A 22,117-nucleotide genomic window follows, 5' to 3' on the forward strand; every position below is an offset into this window, starting at 1 on the left:
AAGTGTCTTTGCTGTAAGTTTTGTGTCATACACTCCATCTTTGGGACATGAAGCTTCGTCGACACGGCCTCCTGTCTTTCCTTACAATTCTAGTGGAGGGGAGGGCTTTGTCATGCAGCCTCCAGACAGGGCTAGAGTGTGAGTGCAGACAGGACAGCAGGCTCTTCCCTCGACCAGCCAGGCACATGGTCACCCTGCTTCCAGTTCACAAGGGCATCTGTCCACAATGCACGCCAGATACAGGTTAATGCTTTTAAACTTAAAAAATCCACATCTGCTGCCCCTACTCTCCGCAGCCACCACCCAGGTACAGAGGATTCGGGCGGCAACCAGACCAACCAAGTCTGTGCTCTCAGAGAGCTGGTCATTGAAGTCTCATCACAGAGAAGGGAAGAAAGACTTCTAACAACTTAGAACTACTGTTTTAAGAAGATACTGTGGTGGGGCTAGCAGGTGACATGGTGGTTAAGGCAATGGACTTCCACACTGCCAACGGTGGTTCAAGTCTTGGACCTGGCGGCTTACTTTCTCACTTTCTGTCTCTGTGTCTCTCTCTGATCGAATTAAATAATAATAATAGTAATAATAATAATAAACATTAAATTTTTTTTAAAAAGAAGATATTGTGGTTCAAGTAGCTGATGTTTTAAAAGATTTGAGGGGCATGGTGGTTAAGGCAACTAGATCCTACATAGGTGAAGGCATGGTTCAAGTCCCAGACCTAGCAGTTTGAAAATCACATGGGGCATGTGTGCATACGTGCCCAAAATCCCAAGAGGAGAATGCAGGAGAAGGGACTGTGGCATGACCATCCCTCTGGCAGGTGATTTCTCACTTACCCTCACTCTGATGAGCACACACCCTATAGCAAAGCAAACCAAAGTATTGAGACTCACTAACTAGTACAAGGAAACTTTCTTACTCACTTCTGCCATGAGTCAAGCTCACACGGAGGCCTGAGATCCATCTCAGTGTCAGACAAGGCTCGAGAGGCCTGTGTCCTTCCTTTCCAACGTTGCCAAGGGCAACACAGGCCCTCAAAGGCATCCGCAGGTTCGTAAGTTGTTCTGCAGTGATACCCACACTTGGCATTTAATTTATCTATCAGTTATAAAACTGCAGTGATGTGAGAATTTTAAAAATTTGTGGCCCAAAAAATCAAGCAGGGGCAAGGACAATGTCCAGCCTGTGCAGGTTAAATGTCCACACAAGAGCTTTGCTACCCAGAAATAAGAGAATCTGGAACCAGCAGTTGGTGTAGTGGCTATGTCACTGGCCTCCCACATAGTCGATGTGGTTCAAGTCCCGGACCTGGTGGCTTAAACTTATGCCAGGCGCATGTGCGTGCATGCCCAAGATCCAGAGAGGAGAATGGAGGAGAAGGGATTGTGGCGTGGCCATCCCCCTGGGGGGTGATTTCTCGCTTCCTGTCTCTCTCTCTCTCTCTGTCTGGCAAGTGCACACACGCCCTATAGCAAAAACCTTCAAAAAAAGAAAGAAAAAAAAGAATCTATGGCCCTAAGTAATTTACTTGTGAGAATGAAAAAAGTGCTCTACCAAGTTGCAGCTCAAATATGAAATATGAAATATTAAGAATATGAAACACAGGGGTCAGAAGGTGACATGGAGATCATGGCATGGATGCCACACGGCTGGCTATGTGGCTCCCATCCTGGACCTGGTGGCTTGAAAAATCATTCCAGGGAACCAGCAGTGGTTAGGTCACTAGATTCCCATGTAGTCGACTGAAGATCGAATCCTGGACCTGGTGGCTTAAAACTCACAGATGCCTGGCACATGTGCGTCCGTGCCCCCAAATCCCGAGAGGTGACTAGAGAAGAAGGGATTCTGGCATGACCAGCCCCCCGGGGGTGATTTCTCGCTTTCTGTCTCTGTTGAACACACACACCTACAGCAAAAATCTTTAAAAAAAGAAAATAGTGCCAGGTGTGTGTGCGCCCAAAATCCCAAGAGGAGAATGGAGAAGAGACTGTGGCTGTCTCCCAGGGGAGATGGATTTCTCACTCCTCCCCTCCCCCTACCACATGCCTTATAGCAAAAACTAAAAAAAGAAAGAAAGAAAGAAAGAAAGAAAGTATAAAAATAAAAATAAATTACAAAATATAGCATCTGCTATGGTTTGGAAGAGGTCTGTCCTTGCCAAAACTCATGCTGAAATTTGCCAAAGTGAAGAGTGTTGGGAGGTGCTGCATTAAGCAGTTTTCCTGAGAATAGTCTGGACCCTGAGTTATAACAGTTCTCGCCTGAGAAGGCTGTTCTAAAGAGAGGCTGCCTCTTGCTCTCACATGTGTCCCCTTCCCCGCCATATTTTGCCCCTGCACAGGGCCTCACCAGAAGCCAACCAGATGAGGCAGCCAGATCTTCTTAGCTTCCAGAACTAGGAGTCAAAAACAAACCTCTTCCCTTTACAAACTATGCAGGAGGAGGTATTCTGTTTTAGCAACGGAAAACAGGCTAAGACATATTTCTGCAACTCAGCTCTCCGTTCTTGGCGTCCCCTGTACTGTCCCGCCACTATTCTAGCCCCCACCTGCTGCTGTCCCTGACACAAAGGGAACACGGGCATTATCACACCACAGAGAAGCTTCTTGCAGACTGCACTTTTGAAACTTCCGCTGCATATAAGAAAGCCCTGGGCTGGCTCTGTGGTACAGTACCAATGCACTGCTCGGGAGGTCCAAACCCCATATGGCCTTGGTTCAAATCCCAGGCCCAGTCAGCCTGAACAGGCTGGGCATGGTGCAAGTGTCTGAGATCTGCTAGGCTGGAGGACTGGGGGTATGACCAGAGCCCATGAGGGTGTTCATCTCTCCCTCTCTTTCACTAAAAGGAAAGAAAAAAAAGAAGGTCTGTAGTCTGTGATGCACACAATACATGTGACCATTCCCAACCACTTCATGCCTTCATTTGGGAAAAAACCCAACATCAAACCTAAACTGTTTCCTTTGATATCTCCATTCTCATCACAGCAACTCTCACTAAGTGATAGCTACAGATAGGTCGAGAAGATGTCTGCCCTTGGCTGCAGTCTCACCATCACCTGAGGACTGGGACTGTCTGGGGAAGCACCTGCTTCTGGGACACGGACAAGAACAAAATCCACGGAAGTACTCATTACTGGGTCACCTCTCTACACTGGGTTCCTAGTGGCCTTTGGTGGCTGATGTCCACACAAAGGAATAGCCCAGAATTAACCAGAATAGGATGAATGCAGTAACTATTCTACATTCCCTGCCTAAAGATCCAGCACAATTTTTAACTTCCTGGTCAAGGAATGACTCAAGCTGGCAATGACGGTTACTTCCTGAGACAGAGGTGAGAAGGGAAGATGCCACCTGGGAGCTTGAGCACCCAGCCCCCATGCTTCCTCTCTGGTCTCCTGGGGGATGAAAAGCTCACTTACGAGGACAGAGGACAGGCGGCGCCTGTGAAATCCCTCGGTCCCTAACGGCGTCCATGTGGGACGTGGCAAGTGAACAGCAGTTTTAAATTCTACTTTTCTTTCTAGCGGTTCTGGCACAAAGGTATTTTAGGGGAAAAATATAAATGAATACACTTTAAGAGTCAGTTATTTTCAAAACGTACATTCCCACCTCACTCAGGAGGGACAGGCCATGACGCATCTTTTGTGTAGCAATTCATTCCCTCACCCTATGGGACATGGTGAAATCTATTTTCATGACAGGCCCTCACTGCTCACAGGGTTATTCCTGTAATTTCTAGAAAAATCCCAAATTCCACCGGCTCTTCACAGCCAGTATAAACAAACAATCATCAGAACAGAACCAATTCCCAGTCATTTTAGGGGATTTCTTGGCTAATCCCAAGTTTGCTCACCCTGATATCCGAAGGCGGGAAAAGAGGACTCCAGTAACCACGGCAACACCGAGCCCCCCAACCCCCGGTCCATGGTGAGGAAGCCACCCGGCCGAGCACACGGGTGCTGGAGCTCGCACGGTGGGAGGGAGGGCATCTGCAGACGCACAGCTCAGGCTGTCCCGGGACGAGGGTGCTGAGGGCAGGCCCCTCCCACCGAGGCCACCCACCAGACACGGTTCGCCAGGCACTGCCGGTCGCCGGGGCTGGCGGGCACGTGGAGGTGCTCTCCGAGCCGCAGGGCAGCCCCTCCACGAGCAGCTCCCTGGCCACAGGCCCACTGGAGAGGCACCTTTGAGTGCTCATGTAACTGCCTTTTCTCACCACTCAGCCCCTCCTTGTGTTCCTCTTTCCAACTGGGAATGGGGTCCCAGCTCCTCCGAGCCAACAGACAAAGGACGAAGAGAAGGCAGAGCCGTCACTACACGGCTCCTGGCTGCTGGGGAACGCCTTCATCCCTGTGTCTTCCTGACGGTCCCTCACTAGCCAGAGGCCCGTGGGGAACCAGGCCTCCCAGCCTGGAGCCAGAGTCCACTCATCTGCCTACCTGGCTGCTGAGTCCCATGAGAGGGTCCAGCGCCTCTTGGGGACACTACCTTGTCCACTAGAGCACTGTCAGGTCAGCGAAGCTCTATTCCCATGACAGACCAGGCTAGTGTCTCGACTGCTGGCCCACGTCCCACCTGACCTAGCGAGGACTGTGGTCAGGGTTCCCGACAAATCCGCTTCCAAGCACATCCCCGGGGCCAGGCTTCCTCCCACAGGCCCTGCAAACTGCCTGAAACAGAGCAGGCTGCCTCCACTAACATAAACCCAAGTCCCCAACCACACTGACTGACAGACTACGAGCACCCAGAGCACTTCTTGTCCTCACAGAAGATTTTCTGGAAGATTCCCAGGGCAAAGTCTGCTCTCTCGGTAATATTGCTATCCCCAAATCCAGAAGCTTACAGCTTACAGTATTGTCCTGTTCATAACTGTGCCTTCATGGTGGCAGCTAGTACTGAGCCACAGGCATCGTTCATGCCCTTCCACGCCACCACTGCCGCCACCACCCCCCAAAATGATCCCAGCGACAGGAGGAATCGCCAAGGCAGAGGCTGCACACGTGCCGCGCTCCCACAGCAGGCTTACCCTCCAGCTCTTTCGTCAGACGCGGTCTAACAGCAAGGCCACCTGACTGCCCTCTTCCCGGCTGGCCTGTGCAGCAGTCTGTGTGTGCAGGGGGGGCCTCTGTACCTGGCTCACGTGACCCAGACTCAGGGACTGGTTTCTAAGAATCAAAAATTAACACAGACTGCCTAATGGTTTTTCTTGACAATGTATTTTCCTCTCATAAGCCTAAAAAAGGAAAAATAATGAAAACCTGAGTGGTATGGTCAATGTGCCCAGAGGAAATGGGGCAGGAAACCACCATCTTCAGTGTGGTCAATCCTAGGGTCTCAGGCTTTTTTAACAGGATTAATTTAAAGGATAAAATAAGGACTGGTTGGCTGAACATCAACGAAGTATATGATAAAGGATTACTATGCTATAAGAATTCTGTATCTCAGAGAATAAAAAGTCAAATTCATTCTCTAGTTTTGGCTAAAGCAGAGAAGATAGAGTGTCTCGAACTTTCAGAAATTTCTAAAAACTGCATGCCCTATTCTTTATTTTATTTTTTTAAGAGAAATTTTTGCTATGGGGCATGTACGCTCACCAGAGACAGAAAGAGAAATCACCTCCCCCCCCCAGGGGGATGGCCACGCTGCAATCCCTTCTCTTCCACTCTCCTCTTGGGATCTTAGGCACACACACATGCGCACATGCCCAGTGTGAGTTTTAAGCCACTGAGTCTGGGACTCGAACTGCGGTCAACTATATGGGAGTCCAGCGACCTAACCATTACACCTCTGCTGGCCCCCTCCTGCTCTTTATTAAAAGGTCCTGTAACAACGAAAAATATCTAAGCTGAGAAAACATTAAGAGGACAAACTACATTCATCACTAAAGATATAGTGCTTGAGAGGAGTTATTTATTTTTTATTGCTTAAGAATGAGAGAAAAGGAGAAAGTGCCCCCAGTGGGGCACCATCACGCTCAACCCCTTCTCCATTCTTCTGCACACTCACACACACGCATGCTTTGCATGTTCAAGCCACCAGAGCCAGATTTGAGCTGACTGGCCACAACAAATCCAGCTCCCCTAAACAGTGCACTACGGGGCTGGCCTAGGAGGAGATCCTTTATACAGAAAATTCCCTGCGGCTTTTGGATGTTGTAAAAACTGATAGCTAACTAGGGACTCTACACGCTGCAAATTGTTTAAGGTCAGGCCAGGTAAAGGTCAGTGAGAATAAACCACCTATAACATGGTGTCACATAACACAGTGGGAACATGGGATTTGGTGGCTAAGAATGTGACGCGCACAGGACTTCCCAGCTCTCCCCAAAACGCAGCTCAGACAGACCGATGAGGATGGCCATGGACACAAAGTCCAGCCTCTAGGCTGCCCCTGTCCCACAATAGTGGAGGCAGGAACATGGAAAAGGGAAAGATAAACTTAATTGGTTTCTAAAAATCACTTAAACTCCCTTTTACAAATAATGGAACGGATTGGTGCTTAGGATAGTGAGAGGAGAGAGGTGGAGGAGAGGAAGGATCTTAGGAAGGTTGTTCTCTTACAAAATTCTTACTCCACAGGTTTCAGGTGGCGCAGGCTCATTTCTTGAGAGCTTTCTTCACAGAATCCCCCAGTTGTAAGCATCCAGATCTTTCTCCACTACCCAAACATGAACGCACAATTTCTCCTTTGGGGAGAGGATTGTGCTGAAAATTAGTGTTGCATAAATACCGTTACCTTTTCTGGTGAAAAACTCCTTGGAATATTTCCCCAACATAGCGTATTTTCGAGGGACTTTCCCCAGCAGTTCAATGATCAATGCTATGTGATCTGCATTGGGAAACATTGCCAGCAAAACAGAAACACACGACAGTTTAATCAGTACACTGCATGCAGACACTACCGCCGCCCGCGCAGACAGAAACAGAGCGCGACCGACCAGGCGATCAAAGGCACAGGCTCTCCCAGGCGGCTGCATTCAGGGCCCGGAGCAGGAGCGCGCCCAGCTGTCGAGGGCCCTGAGGAGGGGCTGAGGCACAGCCAAATGAGCTCTGCCTCTGGCGATTTTACATTGGAATAGGAATTATGCTGGGCTGCTTTTTGAATTTTAGTAGATGCCTTTGTCACCATTAATGCTACAATCAGCAGCTGCTATTCCGTTTCTGTCTGCATCGTGGCGCTTTTCAAAAAGAAGAGGTACTACCTCTGCGATTGAAGAATTCCCGAGAATATTTTCCAGACAGAGCAAAGTGCCTTGGGATACTGCCTAGCAGCTCTATGATGTGGGCTATGTGGTCTATGGAGGAGAGAAAAAAAGGACATGGGAATGGGAGGGGCAAAGGGAAGGATGGGATAAAAGAAGAGGGGGAAAAATTGAAATTAGTAAAAAATCAGAAATAGATTCAAATCAACAATGTCTGCAGCACATCCATGCAGAGGCTGGCGGGACTGGCAGGCCTCGGGCACCGCTGGGGGCACCAACAGTGACTGACGCCCACGCACCCCGGGCCATCCCAGCATCACAAGCAAACAAGCATGGAGATGGTCAGGGTTACGGATGGAATTCAAGCCGGAACTCCCGAGTTTTCAACGCAGCTCCCAGCAGGACAGAGAACGGGCAGCAGCGCAGTGGGCAAGGCAGCACGGAGGGGCTGCGGGGTTGGTACGGTCTGCCTGCTCCCAGGAGCAGAGGCCGGCCCAAGCCCCCAAGACTCTCCAGAGAGTGCCTGTACCAGGTGGGCTCTGCCCATCCACTGAGACTGAAGGGGCTTCAAACTCACAGGAAAAGCATCGGAATTTGGGACTGGACAACCAAAACATGGCTCTGTGTCAGGACAAAAGCACAGCAGTGTCCCCAAGGTCAGGGCAGCGGGAGACCCAGCCGCCGAGGTGGTCGGCAGGCTGCACACTCACCTTCGTCTCTGGAATAGTCTTCCCCAGAATGCGGCTCAAACAAATAATCTCCCGTGGCCAGCTCAAATGCCTAGGACACAACAGACGACAGGCTGAGCACTTCACAGACGCCCCAGGCAGCACCTGCCTCCTCACCGAACAGGTCTCAGTCAAACTAAAGCCTCCCCAAGGGCTCAACACCAGTTATTTTTCTTTCTTCCCAAAGCTCAAAGAAGCTTCAGGAGTATTTTTACATCTCTTCTAATGGAAGGCAAAAGGGCTGTGTATTCTCTTCATGTTGCAGGAAGCAGAACTGAACCGTCGGGGTCAGCAGCACCTGTGCGCAGGCCTGGCCGGGGCACGAGGACTCCACCGGGCTTCGGCCAGGCCTGTCTGCCTCCAGGGCCTGCCTACCACCACCGGGCCCTGTCCAGCAGGCGCTGCTGCTTCTGGCACACACACCTTCACCTACTTGTCACGGAGGACCGCTTTTGGCAGCTCATCATCTATTTTCATCACCATTCCATTCACTTCTGGCTCAACTCAAAGTAAAACCGAGAAGCAAAAGACCCTTTTTCTGGAGCCAGATGAAGCAGATCACCTTGCACCCCAACCTAAGGGGGTCAAGGAGGCTGTGTCCCCATTACCAACACCTCCCTCAGCCTGCCCAAGAGTAGAAAAGCTACGTGTTTCCATTTCCCTCGCTCACAAAACAGTTCAGGGCCATGAGTTTAATTTGGCAAGAATCCACAGTGTCCATTTCTGGTTTCCCCATACTTACTTCTATTCCGAATGAGATCTTGCCATTTTGCCATAGGGCGGGCGCCACCACGCCCCGAGATCTTGCCATTTTGACAGAGACTCAAGCCCAGTCCCCAGTCACTGATGCCTGGGGGCCTGAGGCCACTCCCAAACCCCACACCAGATGGAGGCTGCCCTCCCTACCATGCCCTGATGGGCACTGAGCAAGGAGCGTGCCCTGCACCAACCCACCTTCTTCCTTTCAGTGACCTCAGAATGTGGGAGGCACCCACGGGGAGGACTCAGCGGCCTGGGTGAGGGCCGCCACTCGCAGCACAGTCTCTAACAGACCCAGACCGCATCTTGCCAGCTTTCCTCTCTTCAAATTAAAAGCCACTGTGTATGAATCAGCTGAAGGTGAGCCCTGCCAGCTGCCCCTGTGACAAGTGGTGGTTCCCGACTGCAGGATGCCGGGAAGTCTCAGCCTGCAGATACAGGAAGGTACCCAGTGGAGCCCTGGGCAGTCCTGGGAGCTTCTCCCTCCTTCCAAAGCAGCGGGGTCCACCCCAGCCCAGGACAGAAGCACCTCCCATGTGGCCCAATTTAAAGGGAGATGACTGTCCCGTTATGTAGTCAGCGGCCAGAAGAGACTAGCCAGCCTGGGAAACAATTTAATACCTTACAAGTCGAGAGAAAATTGGGAACGCCCTGATGGGAGAAGCAGGAGGTGAGAAGCCTTTCAGTGGGGTTCCTCTAAGAGTTCCTGCTGCCCTTAACCACTGCCCTGAGTCCGGTACTTGATCCTGAAATGAATTTTCACACACAGTTCCATCTGGACTCTATTTCTTACTGCTGAACACCAAAATGCCAGCTAAGTGTGCTTTAAAAGATGATTGCATTGATTAACACCTGTGTTTCCAAAGAAACATTTCAAAAAGCTATCAATGAAATGATATTTTTTAAGAAGGAAGAGAAGACCGAGGCTCTCCTGTAATGTCATCTTCTCCCAGTTCTCTGGAGAGTGGCTGAGTTTTCTTAACGAATGTGACAAGTACAACAGGACCAATGTGCATGACAATGTGACAACCATCTCGCGATTCGTAAAATCAGCCACGTATGAGCGGTGCTGCCTGGAACTCAGTGAGTCACTCTCAGCAGAACCTTTATTCTTCTCCATTATTTCAGTAAATGATCCTTCGGATTCTTTCTCCTCTACTTGGCCCAGACATCTCGGACAACCTTCACCTGGAACCACCTCTGTTCTCAGACTGTGGTCTTCCAAGAAGGCCTCTTTCCTGAAACACCATCTTCCCGTCAGAGTACCCCACTCTGAATAAAAAAGGAGCCTATCTATTCCGTCCTGTGATGAGCTGAAGAGGTTCAGTGACTTTCAGGGTGGCTCTTCTCTTTTTCTGTGGCACTGACAAGGACTCCCCGTGGAGTCCATACACAGTTGCATCCTCAGGAACTCTGATGCGCAAGTGCGGAGAGCCACGTCGGCCCACACGGAACTTTCAGTCTATGCACACTTAATGTCTGAACAGGCCCCAAAGTTCAAGAAAAGAAAAACCGATTCAACGGAGACAACCCCAGCTCCGCCAGCTCATTTTGTACCCCTGCAGCTGCACGACATTGGTCTCTTCCTGACAGCACATGGCTCCCCAACACCCCTCAGCTCTCATTCCCACTGCAGTCTCTGTAAGACTCAAAGCAACTCAGGTTCTACCACCAGAACGCCTGCTGTTTATCACTCCTCAGTATTACATGATTATATGTAATATCCTGCAGTACTTTTAAACTTCAACAGAAGAGTGGGGTGGGAAAATACTGCCTCATCTCCACCTGGTTCTCCAGGAAGAACAGAAGGGACCTCACAGCCATGACTTTCAAGGGTGGAAGAATGAGGCCTGCCCTTTTCCTGAAAAACCATCCTTAAGACAACCAACTAAAAACAATGATGACAACACAGCCTAGGGACAGAGGGTAGCACAGTGGTAATGCATGCAACTCATATGTTAAAGTCTGGGACTACATACTGGGACCTTCCCTGAGCTTGCCAGGTGTGGGCACAGGTGGTCTAGGCCCATTGAGAACAGGGGATTGTGGTATGGAGACCACATTGGGGTTGCATGTTTCTCTGACTCTTGTATGGAAGAAATAAATTTGGAAAGGAAAGGAAAGGGAAGGAAAGGGAAGGAAAGGAAAAAGGAAAAAGGAAAAAGGGAAAAGGGAAAAGGGAAAAGGGAAAAGGGAAAAGGAAAAAGGAAAGTTCACAAGCAGCCCTAGCAGCACTGAGGGAATTTATACTTAATTCTTAGGGAGGAGGCAATGAAAAGATACCAAGAGGATGCTGCCCTTAGGAGCCTGTTACTAAATGCCACTGTCCACAAGCACTTCAAGTAGCTGGGAAAAGAGGGAGATTATGTGGAGGGACAAATCCTTACCTCCAGGAAGGAAAGAAGATAGCCTGGTATTAAAGGGTACCAATGCTCCACCATTATCCCACTACATCTGTGAGCCTGTCCCATTTTTCAGGTTATATCACCAAACTTCATACCCCAAATTAGAAGCACCGGATTTTAGAGTTGAAAGAGCTCTCAGGGCCTAATTCAGGCCAGCCCTGGCTCGCCCCCTCTGTGTTGCGGGAACAAGTGCGCCCAACCTCCACATCCTCAAATGGCACACTGCCCCCTGCAGCTCTGCTCAAAGGCTCCTCTGCCCCAACTCCTGCCACCCACTGCTTCCCAGGCCTCCACGCCCTCTGCCCTCCACCACCCCGAGTGGGGCAGGGCAGGCACAGCCCCCGCACAGGAGCTCCTTGTTCAAAGGACCACCACACAGCCACCACTTTTTTAACCATTCTTTTCCACAATGAGCCAAGGTAGGCACTTGGCCTTTGATGCTTAGTGGAAGACTTTAAAATTCTTAATAATTTAAAAATTATTACCTGGCATACATAAGGGCAACAAGGGAAAAGGCAGGCAATGTGTTCCAGATCTGTCTGGCCATATCTGTTGCCTCAGATCATCTAACTTGAAAGACACAAACCATCTACTTTTTCTCAAGTCAACCCCGCACAATCTGCGTACCACGATGCTTTCACTTTAGCATAGAGGACACAGAATACAGGAATTTCAAGAAAATAGTTCAATTAACCTGTAAATAACAGAAAATTATCATACTTCCTTTGAACTATTTTGTGTGTGTGTGTGTGTGTGTGTGTGAGAGAGAGAGAGAGAGAGAGAGAGAGAGAAGACAGGTGCTAGCTAGGACCTTACACACAAGCCCCATTTAAATATTAGAGGAGAATTAAGATAAAAAATATGAAATAAGAAAAGCAGGAAACCCCACACTGAGCAGTATGGGATGACACAGTGAACCCACAGAGAGAGAGTGCTAACGGGCCAGGAAACCGGCCAAGGAACAGGGACTGATCTTGGCTCTGGGCAAGGGACCCTCCACACTCATCAATCCACAGGTTCGGGGTAAATGACAAAAGGATACACCGGTGGCGCCAGTGGGAGGGTTTAGACGCAATGAAACTTGTGATGCACAAAACTGGCAGCACAACTGGGCAAGACACACAGGGAAGGAGGCGCATCACCATCCTGAGGAAAATGTCCTGGTGCTTTCTGGGAACAGACTCCTCGGAGGACGAGCCACTGAGGCTGCCTCAGAAGTGACTGACAGTCTAGAACGGTAAGACGGAATCTGCCCTCTGCTGCTTTGTGAGAGAGTGTATATGCAGGCCTATAGGGCAATCCCTCCTTGACAAGGACGGAAGACACCCACATCTCGGGCCAGTGGGTGGCATGGTGGTTGAGAGGTTGGACTCTCACATGGCCAACCACAGTCTGAGTCCTGGACCCAGCAGCTTGAAACTCACACTGGGTTTATGCGTGTGTGCCCAAAATCACAAGAGAGAATGGAGGAGAAGAGATTGCAGCATGGCCATTCCCCTAGGGGTGATTTCCTACTCTGTTTCTATGGTGAGCGCATACACTCTAAAGCAAGAACTCTCTCAAGAAAAAAAGACACTCTGACACAGGCCCTGGGTAAGGGTTTCACCTTTCAGTCCCAGCCAATTTGCCTTCCAAGATGGCTACCACCTCTTCCTCCACAGCCTGAGTGAAGGGGACTTTTATCTTTCAGGGACCAAAAGGAATCTCCTGGAGTCTTTGTGTCACTGCAACTGAGTCTCAACGGGGGCTACGGGCTGCACTGGACCTTGGGAAGAGACCACCTCTCTTAAGACCAAACCAAACCAAAACAAAAACCCAGGGCATATCTGAGGAAAACTTCTACTTCTTAGGAGGCCCAAGGCAACGACCTTCCCCTCACCCATTCCATGAGGGACTACCCTCACAGTCAGAAACCCTGAGTCCACGTATCCCACCAAGATTCTTAAAGGGATGTGCTGACAGGCACGGAAGAAAATGGCGAAGGCTGCTCTTACCATACAGGCCGTACTCCAGATGTCAGCAGGCGTGCTGTAACCCGCTCCTATTAAAACCTCTATGGATCTATATTGCCGCGTCTGGATGTCTTCTGTGAAGTGTTTATGCTGGAAGAAAATAGATTGCATTACCATGGAGGAACGCAGACATTAACAAAGAAAACAGGGTTTTCTCACACAGAATCATGATCAAAAGGTTTCAAAAAGAAAAACCGACTTACCACCCAACAAGCATTTCCTAGGTCAGCAATTTTTACTCTAATTTTATCTGCGTTCCGTGGATCCAGGGGATTCACCAACAGGTCGGCCGCCCGGGTTTTTGCTGGCATGAGTAAACAGCAGGAGTTAGTGAGGGGCGAGTGGCCGGTGCAGGTGGGCACAGCCTGTGCCAGGCCAGGTGCACTCCTTCTCTAGCAGAGTGAGGGTGGCCATCAGGCCTGGAGTTTGAACATGGAAATCAACAGAATGCAAAGGTCTTGATCTCCACCTCTGGAAAATATTACACACAAAAGAACAAACTGGGCTGCCCAGAGGACCCCACGGCACTGCCTGGCCCTTTGTCCTTTCTCCTGAATCCCTCATCCACAGGCCGGCTCTGGAACAGCCAGCCTTCGGTATTCTCTATCTTTGCGGCTGCTTCTCATGAGATCTGAGTCCATTCTCTATGGGCATACCTAGCTCACTGGTGGATCATGACAAGGAACATCAGGTGGAGAGAATGCTGCCATGGGTGGGCCGCCATGCTGGGTGGTGCATGGTTCACCTGACACCTCATGACCCGTATCATTCCCTATATCTGCTGTAGGGGATGCACACTTACGGACCCCAAAGGTGCAGTGACAGTTAGTTAACCACATGGATTAAAGGCAGGGATTAATCTATTCTGGTTTAGTTTTAGACAAGGAAGACTAGAACAAAGTTCTACTGAGATGGCCTGGTCCATAACAGCAAGTCCAAAGTCACTCATGAACTTCATATCCTTGGGTCTCTCTAACTCCATGGGGAACCCGAGGGAATCTCAAAGGCAGGCAAAGGCCAGGTTTCCCAGGGCTTCTGGGGCAGAAGAACTCAATTAAGTCTGGGTCAAGCCTAGATCAAGTACTGCTAGCCAAGGGGAAAGGCATAAAGAAAAATAATGTGGTGAGGCCCAGAAGGAATGCCCCTGGACTGAGTCAGCATCTTCATCATCAAACCTCAAACTGACCTACAAGTTCCGATTTTGGGTAAGGATGACATGGAACCATGGCTTTCATTTATAATTAGAAGTGGCTGTGAAACGGCATGGACATACTAAACAAAAAAGCCTGTTGAGTGTAGAGCATTAGATACCCACCTCGGAGAGCTCTTTCATTTGCTTGAAGCTAGACATTCTTCTTTTTTTAGGGGGAGAGGTTTTTGCTATAGGGCACATGTGCTTGCCAGAGAGACAGAAAGCAAGAAATCACCCCCCTCTCCTCCAGGAATGGCCACTCCACAATCCCTTCTCTTCCATTCTCCTTTTGGGATCTTGGGCACGCACACACATGTGCCCGGTGTGAGTTTAAGCCACCGGGTCCGGGACTCGAACCACGGTCTACTAGATGGGAGTCCACTGACATAGCCATTATGCCAAGTGATGGTCCCAAAGCTGGACACTCTTAATGTGAACTGATGAAATCTCTGTTCTGGCACACTGAGCTGTGGAACCAAGGTGCCTGAGTGGGTTCCCGCACCTGGGCTCACCCGTATAGGCAGGAAGGCTGGACTGACTTCCCACTGGCAGGGCGGTGGGTAGGCAAGGCGCCCTGACCCAGAGCACCCAGGGTACTCTTCAGGGGTTCTGGCCGATGTTCTAATTCTCAAAACCAGTTCTTCAGGCGTGTGGATCATCCTGGGCCAGCCAGACATAGTTGTCTGCTTTTTGCTACCTGTCCACCTCTATGAGGATCCTGACTCCCCTGCCCCCCGGGCCTCACTAAAAGGCTAGTTATAAGCTGAGAGTAAGGAACAAGGCACTCAAAGAATGACCAGGAAGAAGACAAAACAGAAACCTACAGAAGAAGGCAGAATGCATACATCAATAATGAGGCTGAGGACAGAGTTCCAGAATAAACAGGAAAATGGCCCAGGAGCTAGGCGGCCCACGGGAGAAATGGCTAGCTGACTAAATCCTTCATGGCACTGAATCCGGAAGAATCAGAAGGAATAAAAATGAGATTTCAGGTTTGCAGAACTGGATTTAAATCTAAGTTGCAACACCTACATGTGAAAGGACTGGCAGCAGATGACTTAAACTCTTGGAGGCCCAGTTTTCAGGAAAGGAGGAAGAAAAGACCACCATTCCTCCATCGAAGAAACAAAAAACAAAATCCCCAAGCCCAGGAGAGTCAGGGTGGTATCTGGCTGACGAGCCACACCCAGGAACTTCACTCTGCCGTGACCAGCTGAAACCACCCTTTGGGTTCCGAGGAGTCTAACTTGTCAGTGAGGGGCCAGCGAGCAGGGGAGCCCAAGGGTGAGTGCCACCACTCCAAACAAGTCAGACCAAAGTCCAACGAGAGAAGATAAAGCTACGGTAGAAATACTGTGGTCCTTCTGGACACAGGAGACTGGATTCCTTTTCCTCCAGAAGAGCAGGCGACTGTGAGGTGGCTGTTATCTGAAGGAACCCGAGTGGAATGAGGTAATTGGTAACCTGCCGCCAACTCCTAGCTGTTGATTCTAGACACCTCTCAGGAGCTGAGTAATTCAATTAAGCCAGCGGAAACACACTATCAGCAACACATCCCCACACATTTAAATACCATTTCTTTGTATTTAATATCCCTCAATTATGCTCACTGAACAAAACCTCTTTGGTGACATGCTGTTATCCCCTGGTTCAGTTTGTAAATAGTTACCCAGTTCACAGTGGTTCCAAATGATACCAGGGAATTTCTCTCAACAATGTAACTGTGTCAACATGAGCGAGAGCAGGGAAGGGATTCCATTCCCGTCTCTGTCTCGGATGCTCTTTTCTCAGAGTGACTGTTACTGTGCAAGGGTTCTGACGGTGACCTGCAGGCCCTGGAGACACAGGGTGCTCCTGCCTGCTGCAGAACTGCTACAGCTACAGCTCTGCGTGGCCTGAGAACCAGGTCACCTCCTCTGGTGATGCCCCCCTGTGGCAACCTGTCACAGCTCCTTTCTCCTCCCTGACAACAGCACACAGAGGACTAACCAGAGCTGTCTTCCCTGCAAAACGAAAAGGGTACACCTGTTCTCCACTTCGACTGAGGTGGAAACGTGGGGAGATTTCACTTCCAAAGGGGCCCTTAGCCTCTTTCTGATGAGCCAGTCTCTGGGTAACACTGTGATAATTCATCCCACCTAAAGCTGTCCTAGAAACTAGTAAAACGGCAGCCAACAGAGCCCCAGGTGGTAAGACAGCTGCCACTGCGTGTGTGCAAGGCACCGTGTTAGGCTCGCACGCACTCGCTGTATTAAAGGGCATCCTTACATGAAGGGCATGAATCTCTCCCCGTGTGGAGAGGTTCAGTACCAAGTCCAAGAAAGTAAGAGAACTGTGAGAATGGATGTTCACACCTGATCTAGCCACTTGACAAATATTTACCGAGTCCTTTCTATGTGCTAGGTGCCATCTTGGCACTAGGAACACGCACAAGCATAAAAAAATACCCAAAATTAAGAAATTCATGCCCTAGCTGGAAATATGGGTAATAAAGTAAACTGATGAGTACACACTCTGTCGGTAGTTACACGTACTATGAAGAAAACAGAGCAAGGAAAAGAGACGGATAACGGAGAGGGTGTTAGGGAGGTCTTTTCTGAGGAAGTAAAATTCAAATATGGGCCAGAATAACAGAAGGCACGGAGGAGGAGAGGTTCTAGGCTGAGGAGACAGGAAGTGCCAAGGCCCTGAGGCGGAAGTAAGTTTGTAACTCAGAAGGAAGCCAGTGTGAACCATGCGAGGCCAGTGAGCAGACCTCTGGCCCTAGAGAGCTGCCAGGGACCAGACTGTAGAGAACTCAGCAGCTTCCAGGAGGGATGACCTATGTGGGGAAACACCACGGGGATCAGTGTTCAGAGAGGAAGGGGAAGATGACAGAACATGCTTTATAAAGCTCTCTCTGCACCACTGGGTAAAGTGCCAGACTCGAGAGCAGAAGCTGAAGTGAGACGAAGCAGGAGCTGTCTACAGCAGCCTAGACCAGGTCTGACAGGAGCTCAAGTCACAGGATTCCAAACACACCTCGCACTAAACAGGCAAGAGCCCCACGCTCCAGAGCCACTGTCCCTCAAAGGTGGTAAGCCAAGAGTTGTGCTATGATTCCAGCAGCTGAAGAGTTAAGAGGCACCTCGCCTCCTCTTCTCAGCCTATGTTCAACAGCTGCTGAACTACTCTAGAAAAAAGTCTGTTCCTGAGCCTGGCACTTAAGTTCTTCTTCAGATGTTGCAATATGTCCTTCCTACTCCCTAATGTGCATATATGCTCTAATGACAATGGTCCACACCAGTTCTCAATAAAGCTGCTCAGAACCCAGTGTTTTACCACACCTTGGATGGAGGAAAATGAGAAAGGAAAATGCTAGGACAAGTGAAGAAATCTGCCCATGGAAATAATAGACATTATTGGTATTCCCACCAATACCAACACAGAGGAGTCCTAATTCACCTGTCAGATGAGGTATTTAGGAATGAACTATCCCAATAGCCACAGCATGAGTTTTTGTGTAAGATATAAATATGGCAAAATATGAAGTGCTTAATCCACTTGGAAAATGTACAGCTGTGTATTGTATTAGGCCTTCGAAATGAAAAAGCAAATACAGCGATGCTCAATAGCATGCCTCTGTGCCTCTGTGGATGGTGCCGGGTGGGCACAAGTGTGCACAAGCCACTGCGGGGCGCGCTGCTGCAGAACAGCAGAAACACTCTAGCAGAGGCAGGAGATAGTAATTTTTTAAAAAAATTATTTTCATTCTTTCATGAAAGAGAATGATGCATGAGAGGAGGAGGAGATGAGAGAGAGGGGAGGCCCCCACAGGGCTTGGTCATGCCACGACCCCCTTCCCTCCACAGTCCTCCAGGATCCTGGGCACAAGCATACCCAGCATGCTTTTAAGCTGACTGGGCTGGACTTGAACCACCACCAGCATGCGGCCCCAGTTCTGCAGTCCAGCATGCCAACAAGTGCACGACGGAGGCCTGGAAAGCAATGTGAGAGGCAGCTGGGAATGAAAGCAGAAGAGGACACAGACCGGGATCAGTAGGGAGTCTCTGTAATAGTTCAGGCAACCAATGACAGTGCCCACTTCAGGGCCAAGTCAAGTAGGAACTTATTTACAAGGCAGGACGTGGTGAGTTACTGGATGTGAGAGAAAAAAGAAAGGCAGGTATCGAAGCTGACATCAAGTTCCTCACTGGCACCATGGGAGATGGTGGGAATGGGGCTAGGGAATGCAGCATGTTAACAGGTTACCAAGGAGAGCTGAGCTCTGGTTTGGACATGTTAAGTTTGAAGTTTCCTCACGACAGAGAAGAAGCTATCATACAAACATCTGGAGTAGTAGACGCTGAGCAATGGCGAGCTGAGAGTCCTCCACCACGAATGTGCTCTCCTTGGACTCTGGACTTGGGAGCCTCCAGGTCCCTGATCAAATGTTACCTTTTTCTGTTATTCATGATAGAGCATGTGCACACATACAAGAGAGACAGAGACAGAGAGACAGAGGGAGAGAGAGAGAGAGAGAGAGGAAGGAAGGAAGGAAGGAAGGAAGGAGCTCCTGCAACAGGGTCTGGTCATGTCCTCACCCCCCTCCTCCAGCCCTCCAGCCCATCAGATCTAGGATGCTCCAGCCCATGCCTGGCACAGTTCAGCTACCTGTGTGGGAGATCTGAACCCTGGTCACCATGTGGGATGTGGCTTCTCTTAAGCAGCACATTACCTCTAGTCCACAGAGTGAGTTAGTCCCAGAGCCTAATTATTCTTTACATCCAAGCAACATGTTCTTTGTTTAATAATCTGTCTCCAGCGGGATCTAACATTTTGTGTAAATTAGAAATACTCCTCTCATCACACACTGAATTCATTTATCTCAATTTGAAATGTTCTTCTACTTCTCTTTTTCATATGGGAATTTATTCTCTCTCTAGGTCGCCCAACTTACCCACCCCCACCTGACGTGAAGGGAGATGTGGAGATCAGAGCTGTGCCGGTCCATGAGGACCCCAGTCGCCATGCTGGCCTCAACCCTGACAACATGGCAAAAGCAGCTGCAGTCTCCACCTGCCAGGGCCTGCGAGCACCGAGGCAACTTACAGTCACTGAGGAATCCTCCATATACGATCGTCATTACTGCATGCTATATATTATTCATCTACCTACGGTTTACCTGACTCATTTTACTCAATGCTAGTAACAACCTAGAAGTAGCCATTTCTTTCCTTTAATAGAGGAGTAAGCTCAAGCTCAGGAACATTAAGAATCCCAAGTCCCACAGTTACTAATGAGCTGGGATTTAATCTGATATATTTGAAGCCACTTCCCCAAGCTTCTACTTACAAAATAATGGATAAAAAGGTACCGTGTAAATTATTTCCTATGTCGATCTGAAGGAAAGGTAAAAATTAAGCTGTGAGAGCAATAATAAATCTGGAAAAGGTCCACTTCACAGCTATTCTCTCCTAAAAATGAATCTACATTCCATGTGAGACTGTTTTATAAACACCTTCAAACACTCTGGCCAGGGTGAAGGTGAATGGGAGCTGGCCATGACCAGCCAAGTGTAAAAATGCATCCTCCGATGGTCAGTTACAGCTGATGGGTAACTGCCTGCTCACCTCACTAGAGCGCGGGCCAAGGGCTGCGGGAAGAAGGGCTGCGGAATGCCAGGCGGTATGCAGGGCTGGCTCATCAGTTCCTGGCCATGTGTTAAACACTCTTGTCAGCAGAGGGAGCAGAGGAGGTTTCTGAGCTTTTCCACTGTGGGCCAGAACGGGAGCCAACTGCAACGCCCGGTTTTTGCTTACTGAAGACACTTAGCAATATGTTACGTGGCACCCACTTGCAAAATGAGGATCGGAAAAATGGCAGGGCCTCAAGGAAGACACAAACTGCAGATCCTATCTACAATCTCTTATTATATTTAAATTCATGCCACTTTCTTTAAAATTACAATCCTGGGCCCTTTATCAATAGTAGGGTCCTGCCATCAGGAACTATCAAAGTAAAATATGATGCTTCTTTCTCAACCTAGTTAGAGACAGGTACATTTCTTTCTTGAACAGAAATGAAACGAACTAACTAAAAATAACAATATCACATGGAAGAAGTAGCAAATTAAAAATGAAATACAAATTCTAAAAAGCTACAAAGTGTAAGTTGCTAGACATGGAAGATTTTTGTGACTGTCTGGGATCACTGAGCAAATACAGGAAGAATAATAAAATGCTCAGCAATGGGCCTTTGTAAGCAGAGAACGACAGAGGCTTAGTGGCACAGGATGCATCTTTAAATCCCGTTACCTACTGATAAATTGGAAAGCAGTAAGTGAAAACGGTTAGAGCGCACATACCCAACTTTACCATCTCCATCCAATTCCTTTCACAGTAAGTGTTAAAGGCCTGACCCTGGACCCACTGCAGCAGGCAGCTAATGCGAAGGGACACTTACTTTTTGGCAGATCCCCAGTACTGGAGGCTGAGACCGTCCTGCTTCTGTCGTGTGACGGACTGCTTTCCTCTTGCTCAGTAAGCGGTGATCCCTCAGAAAGCACAGAGCCACAGGCCACTGGTTCTAAGGGCCCAGAGAACAATGACGTAGAAAACTCTGGAAACTGTGACTCAGGGATTTTATGCCGTCCGTTTGGCAATTCACCGTTGAATTGTTCATAGGAGCTGCTGTATGTGTAATCGCTTTCTGCATTTGGCTCGTCGAGGTTATACTCCTCGGGATTTGGGCAGTCTTCGTCGTCGTCCTCTTCATCTTCCAGCTGCTGCTCCAGTAAGAAGGGGCCATTCTCGATATGGCCGTTGGTTTTGGGTGACTCTATCCACGTAGGGTCTATGCTCGCAAGCTCCTGTTCCACATCGTCTTCATCCTTCTCAATGTTTTCCTTCTCGGCATCTTCTTTCTCTTCCTGGTCCTCAGCCTCACCTTAAAAAGTTGATGGGTTAAGAATCAGAATGTGTTTCCTTGATAGTAGCTCTAGGTACTTGCGCATTTCTGAATGTGTTTCATGTATGTACCACGTAGTGAATACTCCTGACACGCAGTAAACTCTATTAAGCTTGTTCTCTTTTCTTCTAGGTTTTGACCATAGGGCACAAGCACTCTCCAGAGAACAGAGAAAGGGAAAGGGAGCAATCCCCCCAGCCCCCCCAGGGAATGGCCACACCACCCTTTTTCTCCATTCTCCTTTTGAGACCCTTGGCACGCAAGCACACGTGCTGGACGTGATATTCAAATCACCAGGTCTGGAACTCAAATCGCGGTTAGCCATGTGGGAATCCAGCTGCCTTACTTAACCCCCAAACCTGAGTTTTTACATCTCAGTATTTTTTATTTATTTAATTGGCCTACTTTTATTAGGAAGAAGTTAGCTTTGGGAGAAAGTAACTATTTAGAAATAAAGTTGCACTTCCATTCTCATCCCATCCTCTTGCAATTTTAAAAAAGGTTTAAATGTTAATAGTAAAAAGTGACTTATAAAATAAAGACCATCATTAGCATGATGGAAATACGGTGCTTCTGAGACATTTTCCATGTTTTAAAAACTACTTGGAAAGGGGAACCAGCAGTTAACATAATGGCTATGTCGCTGGACTCCCACGTAATCGACCGCGGTTCGCGTCCCGGATCCAGTGGCTTAAAACTCACGCCGGGTGCGTGTGCGTGCGTGCCCAAGATCCCGAGAAGAGAATGGGGGAGAACGGATTGTGGAGTGACCATTCCCCCTGGGGGGTGATATCTCTCTTTCTGTCTCTATGTCTCTGTCTGTCTGGCGAGCGCACGCGCCCTATAGCAAAAACCTCTCCCAAAAAA

General features: G+C 49.0%; 1 protein-coding gene across 9 annotated transcripts in view; it reads right to left on the reverse strand.

Moving 5' to 3' along the window:
* Positions 1 to 22,117, reverse strand: part of SRPK2 (SRSF protein kinase 2) — a 295,143-nt gene that overhangs the window by 6,443 nt on the left and 266,583 nt on the right. For 7 of the 9 annotated variants that reach the window (XM_006149154.3, XM_027772121.1, XM_027772123.1 and 4 more), the window contains 6 exons: positions 20,747 to 21,229; positions 13,314 to 13,414; positions 13,093 to 13,200; positions 7,917 to 7,986; positions 7,207 to 7,299; positions 6,741 to 6,833 (listed from right to left, as the gene is read on the reverse strand). In XM_006149154.3, coding sequence (XP_006149216.1) covers positions 6,741 to 6,833; positions 7,207 to 7,299; positions 7,917 to 7,986; positions 13,093 to 13,200; positions 13,314 to 13,414; positions 20,747 to 21,229 — 948 coding nt within the window. The remainder of the gene's footprint in view (positions 1 to 6,740; positions 6,834 to 7,206; positions 7,300 to 7,916; positions 7,987 to 13,092; positions 13,201 to 13,313; positions 13,415 to 20,746; positions 21,230 to 22,117) is intronic. The other 2 variants (XM_027772124.1, XM_006149161.3) reach the window with 1 other exon arrangement.

The sequence above is a fragment of the Tupaia chinensis genome, unplaced genomic scaffold (assembly GCF_000334495.1).
Source record: "Tupaia chinensis unplaced genomic scaffold, TupChi_1.0 Scaffold000255_1, whole genome shotgun sequence".
NCBI lineage: Eukaryota > Metazoa > Chordata > Mammalia > Scandentia > Tupaiidae > Tupaia > Tupaia belangeri.